Here is a 16,905-nt window from a genome sequence, read left to right as displayed (position 1 = left end):
CCAGGTTGAAAATGCATGTAAATATACCCAGTCTACCAAACATCATAGCTCAGAGCACTTAACATTAGCCTGCAGTTGGGCAAAGTCATCTAACACAAAGCCTATTTTATACTGAAGTGCGGACTGTCTAGTGTAACTTATTGAATACTGTATGTTGAAAGTGAAAAGCAGACTAGTTGTACGGGTACAGAATGGTTGTCAGTGTACCAGTTGTTTCCCTCGTGGTCACGTGGCTAAAGAGGCACTGTGGCCGCCACTGCCCAGCATCACAAAACTGAAAATTCAAGATTTGAGGAATGGTTTCTACAGGATGCATTGTTGCTTTCACACCATGGTATGTAAAGTAGAGAAATCATAAGGTGAGTCATAAGTCAGGGTCAGCGGTAATGATTTGGGTTATTTGGGAAGCTGGGCCTAGAACGCAGTCCCTTGAATATAGTGCAGTGCTTTTTTTTTTTTAACGTAACTGCTGTCTACACAATGCATTTTTCACAGATGCCAATTCTGATTAGAAACGTCCTTCAAAATGTTTTCTAGCCTAAAAATTTTGCTCCATTCCTCTCTTTTGGGCTCACTTTATGTTAATTCGTCTCTGCTTAGCATCCAATTTTCTATTTTCTGGGGCTCATTTCTCCACACCCTAGCTTGCAGAAAAGTAGAAATGGAGATTAACTGGTATCCATCTCTCTGTAGATTCCCCAATAAGAACTTCTACAGCTCAGAAAAGAGATGAGGTGTAAGGACCTTGAAAATTGGAGTAAATGACAAAATAAGAACTGCTCTAAGAAACATTCCTTTCAATTTGGCTGTCAATTCAGTATTCTTAAGTATACCTATTATTTCTTACCACTTCCAAAGTTGTCAGTAAGTGATCAAGTTAAAGTAAAGGAATTACTCGGTTTGATATTTGTCTAAGACTTACTTTGCCTAACAGAATAAAGCCAAAAAGAATTTCAAAACAATTACCCAAAAGATTTCTGTGAAATGAAGGTATGATTTCTTATGAAGGCCAAGAATCTGTAGGTTATTAAGGACAACAATGTGACGTTGAGGGCAAAAAGGAGAGAGATGTTCTAATCCACTGTATGGAAATAGTAAATGAAAAAGCAAGGTAGATAACACAACTTTTAGATCATGTTTAAAGCATACATTAAATGTATTGAAATGTTCTCTTTCTTAGAGATTCATAGAGCTTAGGAAAATTCAGATGCAGAAACAGGATTGAAGAAGGAAACATTTTGAAAACAGGTGGAGGAGAAATGATCATTTGGGAACATGTAACAAGGTGGTAGATGAGGGTCATCTGTGCTGTAGTAATAATATGGTGCAGATGAAAGGAGAGGAAGTAATGACGTGTAATAAAGAATTTGACCTGGCCCTAAGAGGTCTGGCCTTTGCCTACAGCTTCTGAAAGGTAATCTAGGTCACACCTCATAGGAGTATCTCTGTTTTGGGTGAGAGCTAGTCACAATGGATTTCAGGGTGGGGCTGACCACACTTGACAGTCTTAGCCATGCCAGAGAAACCACACGATTTGGAGCGAGGGGCATTGAGTCACCTGGGATCAGGCCACTTGGCAGCTGAGATCAACCACCCAGGTAATTAGTCATGCCCACGGTAATAGTGCCTCTATAAAATATTTGAACACTGAACCTTACGCAGGTTTCCCTGGCTGGCAATACTCTCTCTAGGCATAGTGTCACACACTGGTACAGGGAAAGTAATGCCATCTTGCCTCTAGGGGGAGAGGACACAGAGAAGCTGTGACTTTGGAACCCTCCAGGACTTCATCCTATGTGTTGCTTCCCTTGGCTGATTTTAATCCGTATCCTTTCCCTGTAACCATAACCGTGAGTATAACAACTCTCCTTGAGTTCTGTGAATTATTCTATTGAATTATCAAACCTGAGTGTGGTTTTAAGACAGACCTCCCCCCTCCAAACTTATCTTGTAGAGAAGTTGGTATCTTGTAGAGCACTGTACCTTCTAAGCCTTTGCAGCTTGGCTATCTAAAGGCAACTGACCTGAACACAAGCTGTAATGTAGCCTTGACGCCTAATGGCGAAATCTTGGAGCTATAACATTAACACAAAGCTGCCTCAAAAGGAAACTAGTTGTTGTCATTGTAATATTAGCAATAATTAAACAGCACTGTTTGTCATTAATCAGATCTTTGTTCCTTTAATTGATCCAATATATACAATGAACATGAACATATTTATCCTTATAATGAAGAGTCTAGGGGATATTTGCTACATTGATAGTCACGGCTGACTTCAAACTCTTAAAAGTTACATAACTTAGAAGTTGCTTAAACACATAGGCAACTAAGAAATAGGACAAATCTGTTTTCTTAATTGTAGCATGTGTTAGTTCTTTCTTTGCATACATTCCTCCTAACATTGGTAAGTATTTCATGATCCTAGACAATTACAGACTTTTTTAAAAGAGGTCTGGCTCGTTACAATGTTGGAAAGATTTCAGTATCATGGTTACTTTGCAATTGAGTGTAACAATCTTGGCCTTGGTGGTTAACTGGACCTTGAGAATCTTTGTTTCTTAAGAAAGGTTTAAATTCTATTCACATGTTCTCTTTGGTCCTTTTGGCTTCCAGGAAGGACATGGTTTCTAGGCCTGCCAGTTTTTGCTTCCTGGCTGACTCTGGTGCTGGTAACATCTGTGGTCTAAATTTACTCAGTTTATCTCATGGTCAAAGGTAGTGGCTGAAGAAGAGGAGTGTGAGTTTGTTTTCTTACAAAGGTAAATATGTTTTCTCAACTGATGGTCATTTCTATAAAACTATCAATTTTGGAGAATGAGCCAATTCTGAGAAATCTCTAGGAAGAAAAAACTTTTTCTAGCAGCCCTAGTTTTTCAGGAAACCTTTAAACAACTTGTATATATTTTTTAAAAAACTAACCTTTTACAAGATTGTATGTACAAATAAGATTTAAAGACTGCATCTTGAATTATTTATTTAAATATAATTTAAGGATAATTTAAATCTTTATATCCTCCCTACATAGTATGGGACTTTTTCCTAATGAATTAGGAATGAAATTGATGAAAGTTATGATATTTAATTTCATGACTAGCGAGTAAGGATAAATTGGTGAATTTTTTTCCAGACTTTTTTCAGAGTTTTTTTTTTTTTTTTCTTTTCAGACTTTTATTTGTGGCTAATATGCCACTGGTAGAGATTTTGTATATTTCTTCTTTTACATTAAAAAAGAAATAGACATCCCCCCCCCGCCCCCCCCCCAAAACACACACACACCACCACCACACACAGTATCAACAAGAAAAAGAAACAGAATCACCTCTTAAGCCACTGGACAATTTGTTTTAACAGAAGAGAGAACTACTATTTTATTAATCCTATAATAGGATTTCCTCTTATCTATTCTTCATGCTTATTGGCTATCTTAATGTCTGTCCTCACATTTAAGAAGAATTTCAGGAATGAGATTAAGGACCTAAAGTTTAAAATCAGTGGAGACTTGGATTAAAGGTGTCTGCACTTAGGAGTCTAAATGTAAGATTTAGGGAGGTAAATCAGGTGTAAAATTTGGACAGAGATGAAATATCTACAGCTAATATTTGTACCTGGGGAAACAATGTATAAGAAACAAGTGAGGGATGTAAACTAAAACTCCCGTGCTTTATTCAACAGAGATCAACACAAAACTCAAAGATTCCAGTACCCAGGTTATTTAAAGGCATGTCAGCTTCAGAAAATGAAGATGAATTAGGATTAAAAAGAATTAATCAATTGAACAGTAAATCCTTCCTATATAAAAATAGGAAGCATTTGCACATGGGCTAGTAACTAATAATAATGCTCTTCTGTTCAAACCACTATAAGATTTTATTAACATAGATGACACTAATTTGATCCCGACAGTAGACATATATGGTATTCTCCTCTCTGTATCTTTTTTCCATGCACTTTGGGGAAATGGAGGCTTTTAGTCTGAGAGTGATTTCAAGCATGAACTTTTGAATCAGATTGTCTTTTAGGTCCTGGCTTCACTACTTACTAGGTGTGTGACTTTAGGCAGGATAGTTAGCCTCTCTTCTCATTTTCCTCATCTGTAAATTGTGACGATAATACTATAATGGTTAATAAAAGCATACCTAACTCACAAAGTTATAAGAAATCAATGAGTGAATACATGCATAGCACTTAGAACCATATCTCTCATGCAGTGCTGAATAACTGCAGGGGTCAGAATTTTGGAACTTTGGCAAAAGGTACACTTCAAAAAATGGAAATAATTTAAAAAGCAGTTAAGTTTATCAACCATTGGCCTTTTTTTAGAGATTGGTAGGAGTGGGCATCCTGTGCAATTGTTTTTTGTTTTTTTTTTAACCAAACTGCCCTTGTCTTACAGAAAATAAAAATGATACTCTTGAAAGCTTACAATCTCCCTGTAACTTTTACTATTAAGAGTTCTCCTTCAGAGTGTTATTATTATTATTATTTTTTAATTTGCCTGGATCCTGACGTTTCTCTGTCCTGGTTTAGACTGGCTCTGCTTTCTAAAGCATCCAGATGCCAGGATGATTATACAACAGCAAAGAAAGATGACAGAGGTACAGAGGGCCACTGGAGCCAGCCACATTTTTGGAGTCACAGATGCCCCATCAGGTGTCACGTCTTCATTCTCAGATGTGTGGTTTCTGCTGTTGTACCCCTTGGTTTTGTTCAGTAATTGTTTGCTACTGTTGAGTCTGGATGGAATAGGCCTATGAAAAAGTTTTGTGTCTACTGGCATAAAGAAAGGAGAAACGGTCTTGTTATCTGGATTGTTGATGAAATCAGTACTGTGTGACACCATATTTACCTCTGTGGTAATGGAGTCATTCAGGGAAATGAAGCTTGCCCGAGAATCTGTGGTTAATTCCCTGGAAGACCTGGTCTTGTTTGTGTTTACAACCAAATCTCGATGTGTGCTTGATGATGGTGCCTCTACTGATGGTAGCTTTGGGTTTATCATGGTGCTTTGTTGTTTACCTAAATTTGCAGCTTTTAGAATCCTTAGTCTGTCCCCTGTGTTAGGTGAAGAACGGGTATTTAGATATGCGGGAGGTGACTGTTCAAAAACCAGCAAATCTGGATCTATACCTGAAAGACAAATAAGAAGTCTTATTATAAGTAAGAAGACTTAGAGAAGTCTTGGATTTGCCACTGAGTTGGTGAACTGAGCTTAACTTCAAGTTCTACTCTTGCATGTTTTGGAAGGCCTCGGAAACATACTGGCCACATCTGAATTTATCTTAACTTTCTAGGACACTTTCTGTTATGAACAAGTTTGGTTAGCTCATGGAGGATTCTTCGCGTCTGCCTGGGCATTTGGGTAACAATAGACAGTGTTAGTACAAGAATGGCAAAAAACAGTAGCCATTGGAGATATATAGCATTTTAAAATAAATTTTTAAGGGGCACCTGGGTGGCTCAGTCTGTTAAGCATCTGACTTTGGCTCAGTGCTCCTGAGTTCGAGCCCCGCATTGGGCTCTGTGCTGACAGCTCAGAGCCTGGAGCCTGCTTCGGATTCTGTCTCCATCTCTCTGGCCCTCCCCTGCTCTCGCTTGCTCTCTCTCTCTCTCAAATCTCTCTCTCTCAAATATAAAATAAACCATAAAAAAATTCCAAATAAAGTTTTAAAAAATAGGGCCTAAGAAGTGTAACTGTGTCAGAATTCATGAGCAAAGCCCTCAGTCTCATCCCTTCTCAGTTCCTGAGGGTCCTGACTTTGTCTTCAGTATTTTCTCCTTGTAAAGGAGCTCTTTTCCCTCTGACTTCAAATATGCACAAACGTTGCTCCATGTGTAAAGTGGGGTGGGGCGGGGGGTGGGGGGGTGGGGAGCCCCTCTCAACAGCCTTCCAGTTGTCCCTGCTATCAGTCAGTTTCTGTCTCTCTCCCTCTGGATATACTAACATCCATTTCCTTTCTTTGGTTTTTGCCTTCTGTCGTCTTGTTCCATCCTCACTATTCTGTCAGAATTATGCTTCTGAGGTAATCAGTACTTTCTATATTTCCCGATCAGTCTCATTGCTTTGGCAGGCTCTTATCCTCGATACTGCTGGCCATCTGTTCCTTAAAATTCTCCTCCCGTGACTCCCTGGAGCACAGACTCTCTTGGTACTTTACCTCAGGCTGCCCGCCTCTCATTTTTTCTTTCTTTTGCTGGTTCTTTTCTTGGTCCTAACTTGTTGTGTACTTTCCACAATCTTCAGTCCTTTGTCTTTTCTTGAATTTTCTCTTCATCTCACCACACACACACACGTCTTCATCAACTGTCACCACTACATCGGTGGCACTGAAATCCACATCACCAGTTACTTCCTCTTTCTTGGTCTCTGGTCTCATTTCTCCTGTGCTCTACTGAAGGGTTCCACCTAGACATCTCATGTCATCACTGAACATTCCCAGAGCCAAAGTCGTTTCGTCTGGTTCTCTGTCTCATTCAGTGGCATCATGAATCTTCATCACCCATGCTGGAATCTGTTTGTACTGCAGAGCAATTTTTGACTCCTCTTTTCTTTTCCTTCATCCAAAAAGTAACTACACCCTATCCAGTTCCCTCCCAATATTCTAGTAATCATCCCTCCTCTTTGTCGCAGTTATGATCGCCTTCTCCAGATCTCATGCCTCCCTGACTAGATTTTCTAACTTGCATCCTACATGTAATTTTCTGAGACTAAAGACAGCCAGACTCGTCACTTTCGTGATGGCACTTGCTCACTAAATACCTTTGCTGGTTCACTATTGCTGTCAAAGTCAAACCAAAACTCTACTCTGTCCAAAGCCCTTTTTTTATTACCTGGCCTACCCTATCTTACCCATATTTTTATTGCAACTCCAAATGTGCCCCTTTTGTAGCTAGACCTGTTTTCTCCATGGTGGGATGCTGAACTTCTTATCTTGCCTCTGCCTGGCCTCTTCCATGAAGTTGCCCCTGAATTTAGCTTTCTTTAGTCTCCTTTTGGGTGCTTGTACTTGGGGAAGTATCACACGTTTTTTAATGCAATTCCACTTTTTACACTAATTGTGAGACTTGTCACATCAGCTAGATTGTAAGGAACTCGAGGGCAGAGATATGGCTGCAATCTTTTGCAATGTTGCACACAGCCTGAAGCATTAGGTTTTCACTAAGTACAAATTGATGACAAAACTGATCTTCTTGGTATTTTGATGACAAAAATCGATCCTTTCATCTTTACCAATTTGTGCCCTGAGATTATATACATGAGCAAGGGACACTTAAATGGGTATTTTTCTAAAATAAAATATACTGGTTATCTTGGGCCCATTGGTATGCTAACATATGTTAGTAAGTACATTTCCCTGTCCTTGACATCCATTTCTGTAGAATCCTTGTATGTGGTGTCAGTGGACCTCAAAATTGCCATTAAGCAATTTTCTTTATTTCCTAGTATCATCCTTAGCCACTGCAGTTGAAATGCACATTTTGTCCCTTGCTAGGGGCCCCTGGAATAAATGTAATGCTTAAGCTCTTCTTCAATCATGTATGATTTGTGATCATCTGGAATGAGCTCATCATTGCTGAACATGCCAAACTAAAGGGAATATCCTTCTAGTTTTCTTCCCTGGATGCCCAAAACCTTTCCAGATAGAAATCACTGGGATGTAACAATTCAGGGATTCACACATTGTTATTAACAGTAGCTTTTAGGTTATATGTCTCTACTAGAATATTGTCAATATTCTTCAAAATACAAAAAAAAAAAAATACATAAATCATTACCTTCTGTTATGTTGTATAAAATGGCACTGGTTCCAGGCTCTAATACACAGCTCTCCAATGTTGGGCAGTGAATATGGAGGCAGTTGACATTGTCGTGAATAGGATCATGGTAGAAGACAGCCACGTTACAGGAAACTGAAAGGAAAACAGGCCAAGTGCGTCTGCAGATGGTCTTGGTTTCTACCAGCTTGATGAGCTCTGAGTAACTTACATTTCTTTCAAGAACATTGGATTAACAGCAAGCAATACATTGCAAGGCTACGTTCAGACATTTCATAGAACACTATGAACTATAGTAACTGTTTGTATGAATACAGAAAATGCCTTTTTAAAAAAAACTATACACTAATTTTCTCTCATCTTTCACACATTCCATTCCACATAGGGTCACCCAGAATCATTTCCCAATCCCAGTATTTTATGTTCATGAAAAGATCAGTTGGCTACAGAAACCTCTGGGGATTTATACATATCAGATTTCTAGATGTGTTGCCGTCTCAGAATGCTAAGGTACTGGAGTTCACCAGAGAAAGAAATAAGAAAATAAAGTGACAAATGTTGTAACAAAAGAGGGAGTAGTGGGAAGGCAAAAACAGCATTACTGGGAGAGGCCCGATGGTGGAAAGACAGCAGGTCAGGTGAACACGACCCTGACCTTGATTAAAGGGGAGCACTAATCCCATGTTGCAAATCACATCCAATGAAAAGCCTATTCAGTGTAATTTAAAGAGGATGAGAGTCGACCATCAGGGATGTTAGGATTTGGAATTCTACTGAGTAGGGGTACATCACTGACTCATGCTGTCTTCCCTTTACTAAGTAAGTTTGCTCCTTACAATGTATCATACTATTTCTGGAAAACCTTAAGTTGGGTTTGTGGAGTGCCAGTCTTCAGTCTGTTCTCCTGAGAGGGCAACACAGATTTCCCTCCTGCTGCAGTGAGTAGGAAGCATGTGCTGGGAAACATCCATTGGCCAACGGTATCAACTTTTTTAATAAAAGAAGATTACAGAGGGGTAGCATGCAATTATCAGACCTCAGACTATGCCTAAGGCTGTGGTGGAATTGCTGCTTCTGTGTAAGGTTAACTGTGGGCAGTTGTATCTCCCCCATTGCTTCCAGGACAGCTCACGTTTCTGCACTCTTTCGTTTTTCAGAAGGAAAAAGAATAGGACAGAATTCAATTAATAATACCTTGCTAATCCATTACAGATGACAAATACATCCCCCAAAGACTGTGCTGTCAAGTTCAAGGGGAAGAACTAAAATACATTTAAATTTAGACATCTAAATTTCTGATGAGCAAGTAGCTGATGCCGTAGAGAATAATTTGGAAAGATGTTTTCTATTCCTCTTCGTGTACACCTCAGAGTTTCATCTCTGAGCAGGTTAGCTATTGCCCGACTGTGGCTTTTTAAAGTTCTGGCTCCCGGCGAAAAAGAGAGACGTGTGTTCGTGCCCTTTCTTCTGGAGGAAGAAAACCACAACTTGGAAGCTACAGAGGCTCTAAAATCATGGAATTCTACTGGATGCTTATGGTATCCCTGGAAGTCCAGAAGACAAAGTTTCCCTGTGGTGGACAGTCAGGTAAACTGATGCCATGGGGAAATGCTGAAACGTATCCCTCCTCGCCTACCTTCCCTCAAGGCTTTTGGGATCAGAAGCATCTCTAAGGTGAAAATCTGAAATGGCAAACTTCTCAGAAATATTTCCCTTTAATAAATTAATTGTTCTCTTCTGTGCCTGATTATCTTTTGAGGGCTTAGCCTGGGACAGCTTCTCACACTGTGGTCGGTTTATACCCTTCTAGTAGATTCAGTCTGCATCCCAAAAATCTTACATGCATACTTGGATAGGAAGCATTGGCAATTAATAAGTCGGTGTCAAACCATGGAAAGAAACTGTGGAATAACCAAGAGAATTATTTTCAAGTGTTGTGTTGCTTTTGCTGTTTCTTTCCAAGTAACTTTAAAATCTTGGGAAAATGAAAAACAAATGGAAGAAGTCTTTAGACAATTATAACTTGAAATTCTGTAATAATGAAATGTTTTCCTAATTGTAAACCTTGATCGTATTACATGGATGATGTTTAAGCCTGATTCTGGATTTCAGACCAAGAAAAAAAAAAAAATCAGATTATTTTGAAAATGCGTTTTTCTTTCTTTTTGCTATTTGACATATATCTGCCTATGTCTTTCAAAACATTGATCACAATCTAAATTCCTATTCAGTGCAGCCCACATTTAGTCAACACAGCAAGCACATTTCAAAATCTTGAAATACCTATATCACTGAAAGAACTTTGAAAGGGAAATTATAAATATTTTTGAAATCAAATATGCCATATTTGGGGCTAAGAAATATTGTTAGTTAACCCTCAAGAAATATTTTCATTTAGCCCTTTCGTGAGGAAAAGAAGATTCTCTGTTGCCTATAGTTTCCATGGCATTCTGGGTCATTACCAGATTTGTAAACTGAGCCAGCACTGACCCAGACAGTCTGAGTCTCTCCTGCACTCTTCCATCCCCTGTCTCTCCCTCATCTCCCCTAGTCCTGTTCATCTTTTCTCTGGAACCTCTACCTAGGGGCCCTTACTTAGTCTTCATTTTATAATTTTCTCCTGATTTTTGCACAGGCGTATCATTAATACTTACCATCCTTCCTAAGGCAGCAGCTCCTGCTGCATTTCTGGCCAGTGCCTTCAGAGTAATACTTCAGGAACTGAGCTCCCAGCTTCTGAGACTCCTCCAGGTCAATCAGAAGACCCGGAAAGCGACGGATCCAGCAGTCTCTGTAAAAACTGGTGGGTGAGCAGAGAGAGTGAGAGGCCCGCACCACGCTCAGGAGCAGTGTCACGCTGGTTACCACCACTGCCGCATGCATTTTGCTGGTATAAAGACTGGGCAAGAAGCCTGAGTCCCACACAGATGCTGAAGCTGACCATCAGGCTTCTGGACAGTTTCTGGAACTCGGGGGCTGTTGCTGAGGGACTCTCTTGGAGGGTCACCTTCTAGAAAAATGAAGCCATTCTTTGGCTACATATTGATTTTTCTTTCGTTTCTCCCCGGCTGAGCCCTAGGTGAACATTCGACTTTCTGACGTTAATTTTGAACACTTTCCAGGCCATTTCGATACTCTGTCCTTTAGCCTCTTGAAGACGTGGATTCTCTCCTCTGCTTTTCTTCGTTTTGTGAAAGTGAATAGTCACAGACACCTCTCACTAAGTAAATATAAAGACAAATGGAAATCCTAGCCAAGAGTCTTTCTCAGGAAAACAATAATTTAGTCACTTGACGTCAGATAAAGAAGGATCCATTTCACCAGAAACAAGACATGTTTTTGTAAGGGCACTTCTGTATAGCTTTAAAGGAACCTGTGACTGCAGATTTTTTTTCAGTCATTTTTTTTTCCCTTTGAATTTACATTCTAGTATTCAGGTTCACTAGAAAACCAGTTTGTGCACTGGTTTGTGCACAAAGCAAAATGTGAAAGTAAATGAAACTGAAAAAGAAAAAAACCCCAATTTTAATTTTACAGTGATTTTGAAAACACTGAATGTGGATCCTGGTCATTTCTTGGAGCTAGGCTTCCTCCCGACCCCCCACCCCCACCAAAAAAGTCCAGCCACAAGCTTTCTTTTAAAAAGCATAAATGAAAAGCACTACAGTGGAAATTGTGAAGAAGTTCAAAATGGAGACTGTTTAATCTGTTTTCTGATATTCGTGTTTGCATGTTATAAAGGAGACTTCTTTGTGAAGCATATACATGAAGGCATAGTACCTTTGAAGCAGAAGTAGTTACCAAGAAATGTGTATTCGGGAAATGATGAAATGGTTTTAAATTAATTTCTTTTCTTTCTTTCTTTCTTTCTTTCTTTCTTTCTTTCTTTCTTTCTTTCTTTCTTTCTTTCTTTCTTTCTTTCTTTCTTTCTTTTTCTTTCTGTTTATTTTTGAGAGAGAGAGAGACAGAGCATGAGCAGGGGAGGAGCAGAGACAGAGGGAGACACAGAATCTGAAGCAGGCTCCAGGCTCTGAGCTGTCAGCACAGAGACCAACGCGGGTCTAAATATTAATAAAATTACTTCAATTGCAAGACCAAAACATTCAAAAAGATACTAAAGGCAGCAAAAATGGCCTCTTACTTTTGTGAAGATTGTGGGTTCCATATCCTGTGATGATGTCCAAAATGACAAATTAGTTCAAAGCATAAAACTCTTCTTGCTTTTGTGTATCCATTTTTATGCAAAGTATAAGTGAAAATCAGCTTTTGGCATAATGTACTGTTCTGCTCTTTTCAAGAAGAAGAAAGAAGAAGAAGAAGAAGAAGAGGAAGAGGAAGAAAAGAAGAAGAAGAAGGAAAAGATGAAACGTTTTCTATCCAGTGGTCTAGGTTTCTTTCATACCTTTTGCACAATGACTCATTCACTTACTTGACAGAAAAAATGTTAATATTCTTTGAATTCCATCTCTCCACCTGTTTCATAATTATAGCTGCTCACATATCCTTTGATTTTTAGAAACATAAAATTTAAGAATCAATAATAAGATGAAAATATTCATAAGTCTGAATAACTTTAAAAACAAAACGTGTCACTTTCTCCCAAGCCAACATTATATATCATGGATTAACTCCTAATCTTTCATAAGCCACATAAACTACACTGAAAATGATAAATACTTTATTCTATTGAACTTCTCATAGAAAGCAAGTTTCAATTGCTTACATGCAGATGATCAGACTGTTCCATCTGTTCCGAGGGGAGAGGGAAGAGAGATTTTTTAATGGCAAAGCAAAGGACAGCAAAGGACAGCAAAGGAGCAAAAGATCACTCCCTATTTCCCTACAAGATTCCATAGCTGTTGTAATTAGTTGATGCCCTGGGGATATAAACCAGAAAGTCAGCTTTCTAACCTTCTAACCTCCATGGATTTCAGTCACATTAAATGCTTCTTTCGTGTGATATATAATTCCTTAAAGTTCTCATGTATCCTGCAGGGATAATAGAACAATCCACAATTGTTTAATCCTTTTGCTGTCCAATGATGTTCAAGTGAAGATCAAAGTTGTATTTGAAAGAATCTATAAGTTCCAATATAGAAGCATGCTTTAGAATTTTTAAAATAATTTTTTTGGTGATTGCATAAACATTCAGTCTGGAAGCCCAGAACTTCTTGGAGCCAAGTATTTTGAAATGGAGAGCTAGAAACTGGCCTGCAGGGGCAGAGGGAGAAATCCATAATGGCCCAGAAATGTCTAGTCTCAAAACTTGTCCACGTGAGATGAAATTGCAGAAACCAGAAAGCAACTGCAACTCTGAATAAAATATTTCTATATAGCCTTTGTACAAATTTTATGAAATACTCAGAACCATCACACTACTGCAATGCAGTGATATGCTGTACTTATTTCCAACTCGGTGCTCTTGAGGGGCTCAAAAATTGGATTCTTCCGTTAAAAACTAATCTCTTCCAAGAGCCTGATTCAGGTGCTCTAGAACCAGAAGTCTCATAAGTGTCCCAGGTGATTTCCTAAGATGTCTGGAGAACACTGATGTAAAATGGAAGTTTTGCCTACACAAAGATGCTCAATCTGAATTAAACAGACATTTTTGAAGACCTGTGCTACTTTAAACTCATTTACATTGTCCCATATGCTTCAATGAAAGGAAAATATTTCAGTTTTGTTTGTTAAAAAACACAATTTTTCTTAAAATATTTTACTTTTCATTAAACTGATATACATTTCACTTTAAAAATCCAAACCATACATAAAAGTACAAAAAGAAATAAGCACTATTCAAGGTCTTACAATCTTAACATTTTGGTTAACATTCTTCTAGACACATCTATAAAAAATAGACACATGAGGGGCACCTGGGTGGCTCAGTCAGTTGAGCGGCTGACTTCAGCTCAGGTCATGATCTCGCTGGGTTTGTGAGTTCAAGCCCACGTTGGGCTCTGTGCTAACAGCTCAGCGCCTGAAGCCTCCTTCCGATTCTGTGTCTCCTCCTCTCTCTGCCCCTCCCATGCTCATGCTCTGTCTCTCTCTGTCTCTCAATAATAAATAAACGTTAAAAAAAAATTAAAAAAAAATAGACACATGAATACAATTTTACATAAATGGATTCAAACTGTTCCAGAAACTGTTTTTAAAAAAATCCAGTGTAGGGGTGCCTGATTGGCTCAGTTAAGTGTCTGACTCTTGGTTTCCGTTCAGGTTATGATCTCACAGTTGTAAGACTAAGACTCGTGCTGGGCTCTGAGCTGTGTGTGAAGCCTGCTTAGGATTCTCTCTCTCCGTCTGCCCCATCCCCCCTTAAAAAAAAAAATCCACTGTAAAATTATGTATTTCAGGGTTTCTAAAAAAAGCTCTACATGTACATCCAAAGTTGTAACAGCTCTATGGTATATTTCATTCTACCTATGTACCGAAATTTACTCTGCACTTGAGCTTTCTCAGCTGTATAATAGAATAAAAAATAGTATTGTAATCTGTGAAAAGTACTGACAACAGTGTCTGTCATATAATAAGCATTCAGTAAATGTTAGCTACTATTACTATTATACATTATGTTTTCCAATTTTTATTATTAAAAGCAACGCTCTGATAAACATCTTCCACTTAGATCTTTTTTTCATTCTAGGTCATAAAGGAACAGCTGTGTTTGACCATCCTTGATTTGACCAGATCATGTTATAAAGTGTTTGAAATGAGTCATTGTAGCACAAAGGCCAGTCTTTATTATTCATTGATCAGCCAATAACAGATCTATAAAATTACACCACCTGTTATATATAAGCAATATTTTCATGAGGCTTAGAAAGAATATTTAAAACTTTGTAAGTGAATTTACATTGCTTTGACCTGGTATTTCTAGCTGAACAGGAAGCTTACTGTGTGAGTTATAAAAATTATGATCTTTTAAGATACTTCCAGTTCTAAATGATGTTACTATCATATGAGGGCCAAAAAAGCTTGCAGGTCCAGTGCCCAGTATTGTCAGACTCACACCCCAGATTCCCTGTCCAAGCTGATCTTACTCTGATAATATTACTGTGCGTGAATTGCCTTTCTAATGCGCATCATTCTTTGATAGTGATTTTTTTGGTCTGTTTTTAAAAGGCAAGAAAATACCAGTCGGAGGCATATCTATGACATTTGGAAACAAAAGCATCATTGGTGAAAGATTCTAAAGGGACAGAGAAGAGACTAAGAGCCTGTTCTTCTTGGCTGACCCAATGAATCTGGCATTGTCGTGGATGGAGGCACAAATAAATCCCAAGTCCAAGCCTCTGTAATATAGGGTGTGCCTCCCAGCAAAATTCCCCAGTTTAAGACCTAAAACCAGAGTTGGCACTTTATGTTTCCAAAGAGGTTGCTAAATTCATGGTCATTCATCCACTAAGAGCCTTAGAATGAATGTCCTGACTGCACCGTCATTGAAAACAGAAGTGTGAGAAGTTGGTTGAGAATGGAGTTTTATCAGTAATGATTCAAAGGCCAGGTGAAACAAGGTGAAAAGCTAGAGGTTTTCCCAGTTTAAAGAGAGAGAGATGAATGAGGCAAGTCATAGATTCATCTTTGTCTCCTTCACTTTTCCCAGGGAAGCCATAATGTACTAGAACTTTTTTCTGTTTTTAAATGTTTAGTTCCTTATTTATGGTGTATTATAAAGAGAATGATGGAGGACAAACACCTCACTCCCAGGCAGCTAAGTTACGTAGTAAGAACCAAAAATGTAACCAAAAGGTGTCAAAAGGATTTCATGCCTTACCAATATGACTTTCTTTTCTGGTTTTTAACCCTTCCCCCTTCTTAATATACAATATGAGAGGTGTAGGAGATATCTTATGTCTCATAAAGCAGAAATGTTCTTATGAAGAAGGTGTTATTTAACAACTTGTCATTCAAGAAGACAGATGAAGCTTGCAATAATAAAAACAAAGCCCAAACACATCTTCTTCCCAACTTGAGGACTATTGTAGTAGAATCTTGGTCTGGGAAAATTTTCAAAAAGGGTTTCTTTGTGGGATAAGAGTGCCACACCCTCTGCTCCCTCCCAATCCTTATCCCTCCATCTGCCCAAAGCTTACCTAACAGTATCCTGTTCACCTCCTTCTAAGATTAATTCATATCTTACGAGTTACTCGAGGTCTTTATTATTTGGGGTGAGCTTTCTATTCATTTCTTTGCAATGTTAAGTGAGAGAAGAGGTCTCTCTTAAGGAGGAAGTGGCCCTTCCTTAAGCAGTCCTCAGACAGTGAGGAGCATGGGTACGGGGACGGTAGGAGGGTGGCAAGAAAAACCACCTCTGAAGGCCAATGCCACCAAAAGCGGCCACACCTTCTGCCCAAAGGATCGCATTCTGTCATGGCCGACCCAACCAAACTGAAATAGGAAAAGCAAGGTTAGAAAATATTTTAAAAGGGGTCACGTGTTCTACCTTTGAGTTGCACTCCTGTCTTTCTTTTGATAGCATAAAGAGGATTAACGGGCCCCAGCAGCAAATACAAGTTCCTCTGCTTGCCAACCCTTTTCATCAGCTGCACTGTGCACCCCAGTGAGCTCTGCCGAACCTGCTGCCATCTGCCTGGACTTTCTTTCTGCAAGATGGCTCCTACACGATGACCATTGCGAAGACTCAGCTCTAGGTGCCACCTACGTGTGCAGGAACGGCCTATGGGCCTCAGCCCGCTGGGACACTATGCCGGATTGGGCTAGATGGGCGATCCCAGATGTGATGTCATTTTGACGCCCGGGACCCCAGACTCCTTTCATCCCGTTCCTTCCACGCCTGTTTCTCCTTGTCTCTCTCTTCCCGCTGGTAAAGCAGCGCGGAAGAGAGAGCGGACCGGCTTCATCTCGCCTCCGGTCCGAGCCTGGCTCGCACCGCTGCGCCCGGCGTGCGGGGGAGGCTGCGCGGACCCGGCCCCAGCCCCGGCGCCCGGGCCCCGCAGCCCTCCAGCCCTCCCGGATCCACCCGCAGGTCCGGCGGGCGGCGGGGGTCCTGCGGGGCGGAAGTGAGAAGCGAGGCGTGGGAGGAGGCTGCAGGCTGGGGGCTGGGATCCCCTCGGCGGCTGACGCGGTCCGGCGAACCCGAGCGAGGACTGCGGCCGCCTCCCGACGCCCGG

General features: G+C 39.8%; 1 protein-coding gene and 1 long non-coding RNA gene across 2 annotated transcripts; one reads left to right on the top strand and one right to left on the bottom strand.

Moving 5' to 3' along the window:
• The first annotated feature begins 1,202 nt into the window (after positions 1-1,202).
• On the top strand, positions 1,203-16,616 carry LOC131519827 (uncharacterized). The gene is made up of 4 exons (XR_009265813.1): positions 1,203-1,598; positions 1,742-1,850; positions 2,615-2,760; positions 16,251-16,616. It is a non-coding gene; the product is annotated as an uncharacterized LOC131519827 (long non-coding RNA).
• Positions 3,643-11,619, bottom strand: MANSC4 (MANSC domain containing 4). Its single transcript, XM_058743258.1, has 3 exons — positions 10,429-11,619; positions 7,775-7,909; positions 3,643-5,128 (listed from the first exon to the last, which is right to left on the bottom strand). Exons 1-3 carry the CDS (start codon positions 10,655-10,657, stop codon positions 4,488-4,490), a joined length of 1,005 nt encoding a protein of 334 aa, XP_058599241.1. The 5' UTR covers positions 10,658-11,619; the 3' UTR covers positions 3,643-4,487.
• Positions 16,617-16,905: the final 289 nt, after the last annotated feature.

Source organism: Neofelis nebulosa, chromosome 8 (assembly GCF_028018385.1).
Source record: "Neofelis nebulosa isolate mNeoNeb1 chromosome 8, mNeoNeb1.pri, whole genome shotgun sequence".
Lineage (NCBI taxonomy): Eukaryota > Metazoa > Chordata > Mammalia > Carnivora > Felidae > Neofelis > Neofelis nebulosa.
This window is presented reverse-complemented; position numbering and strand designations above follow the sequence as displayed.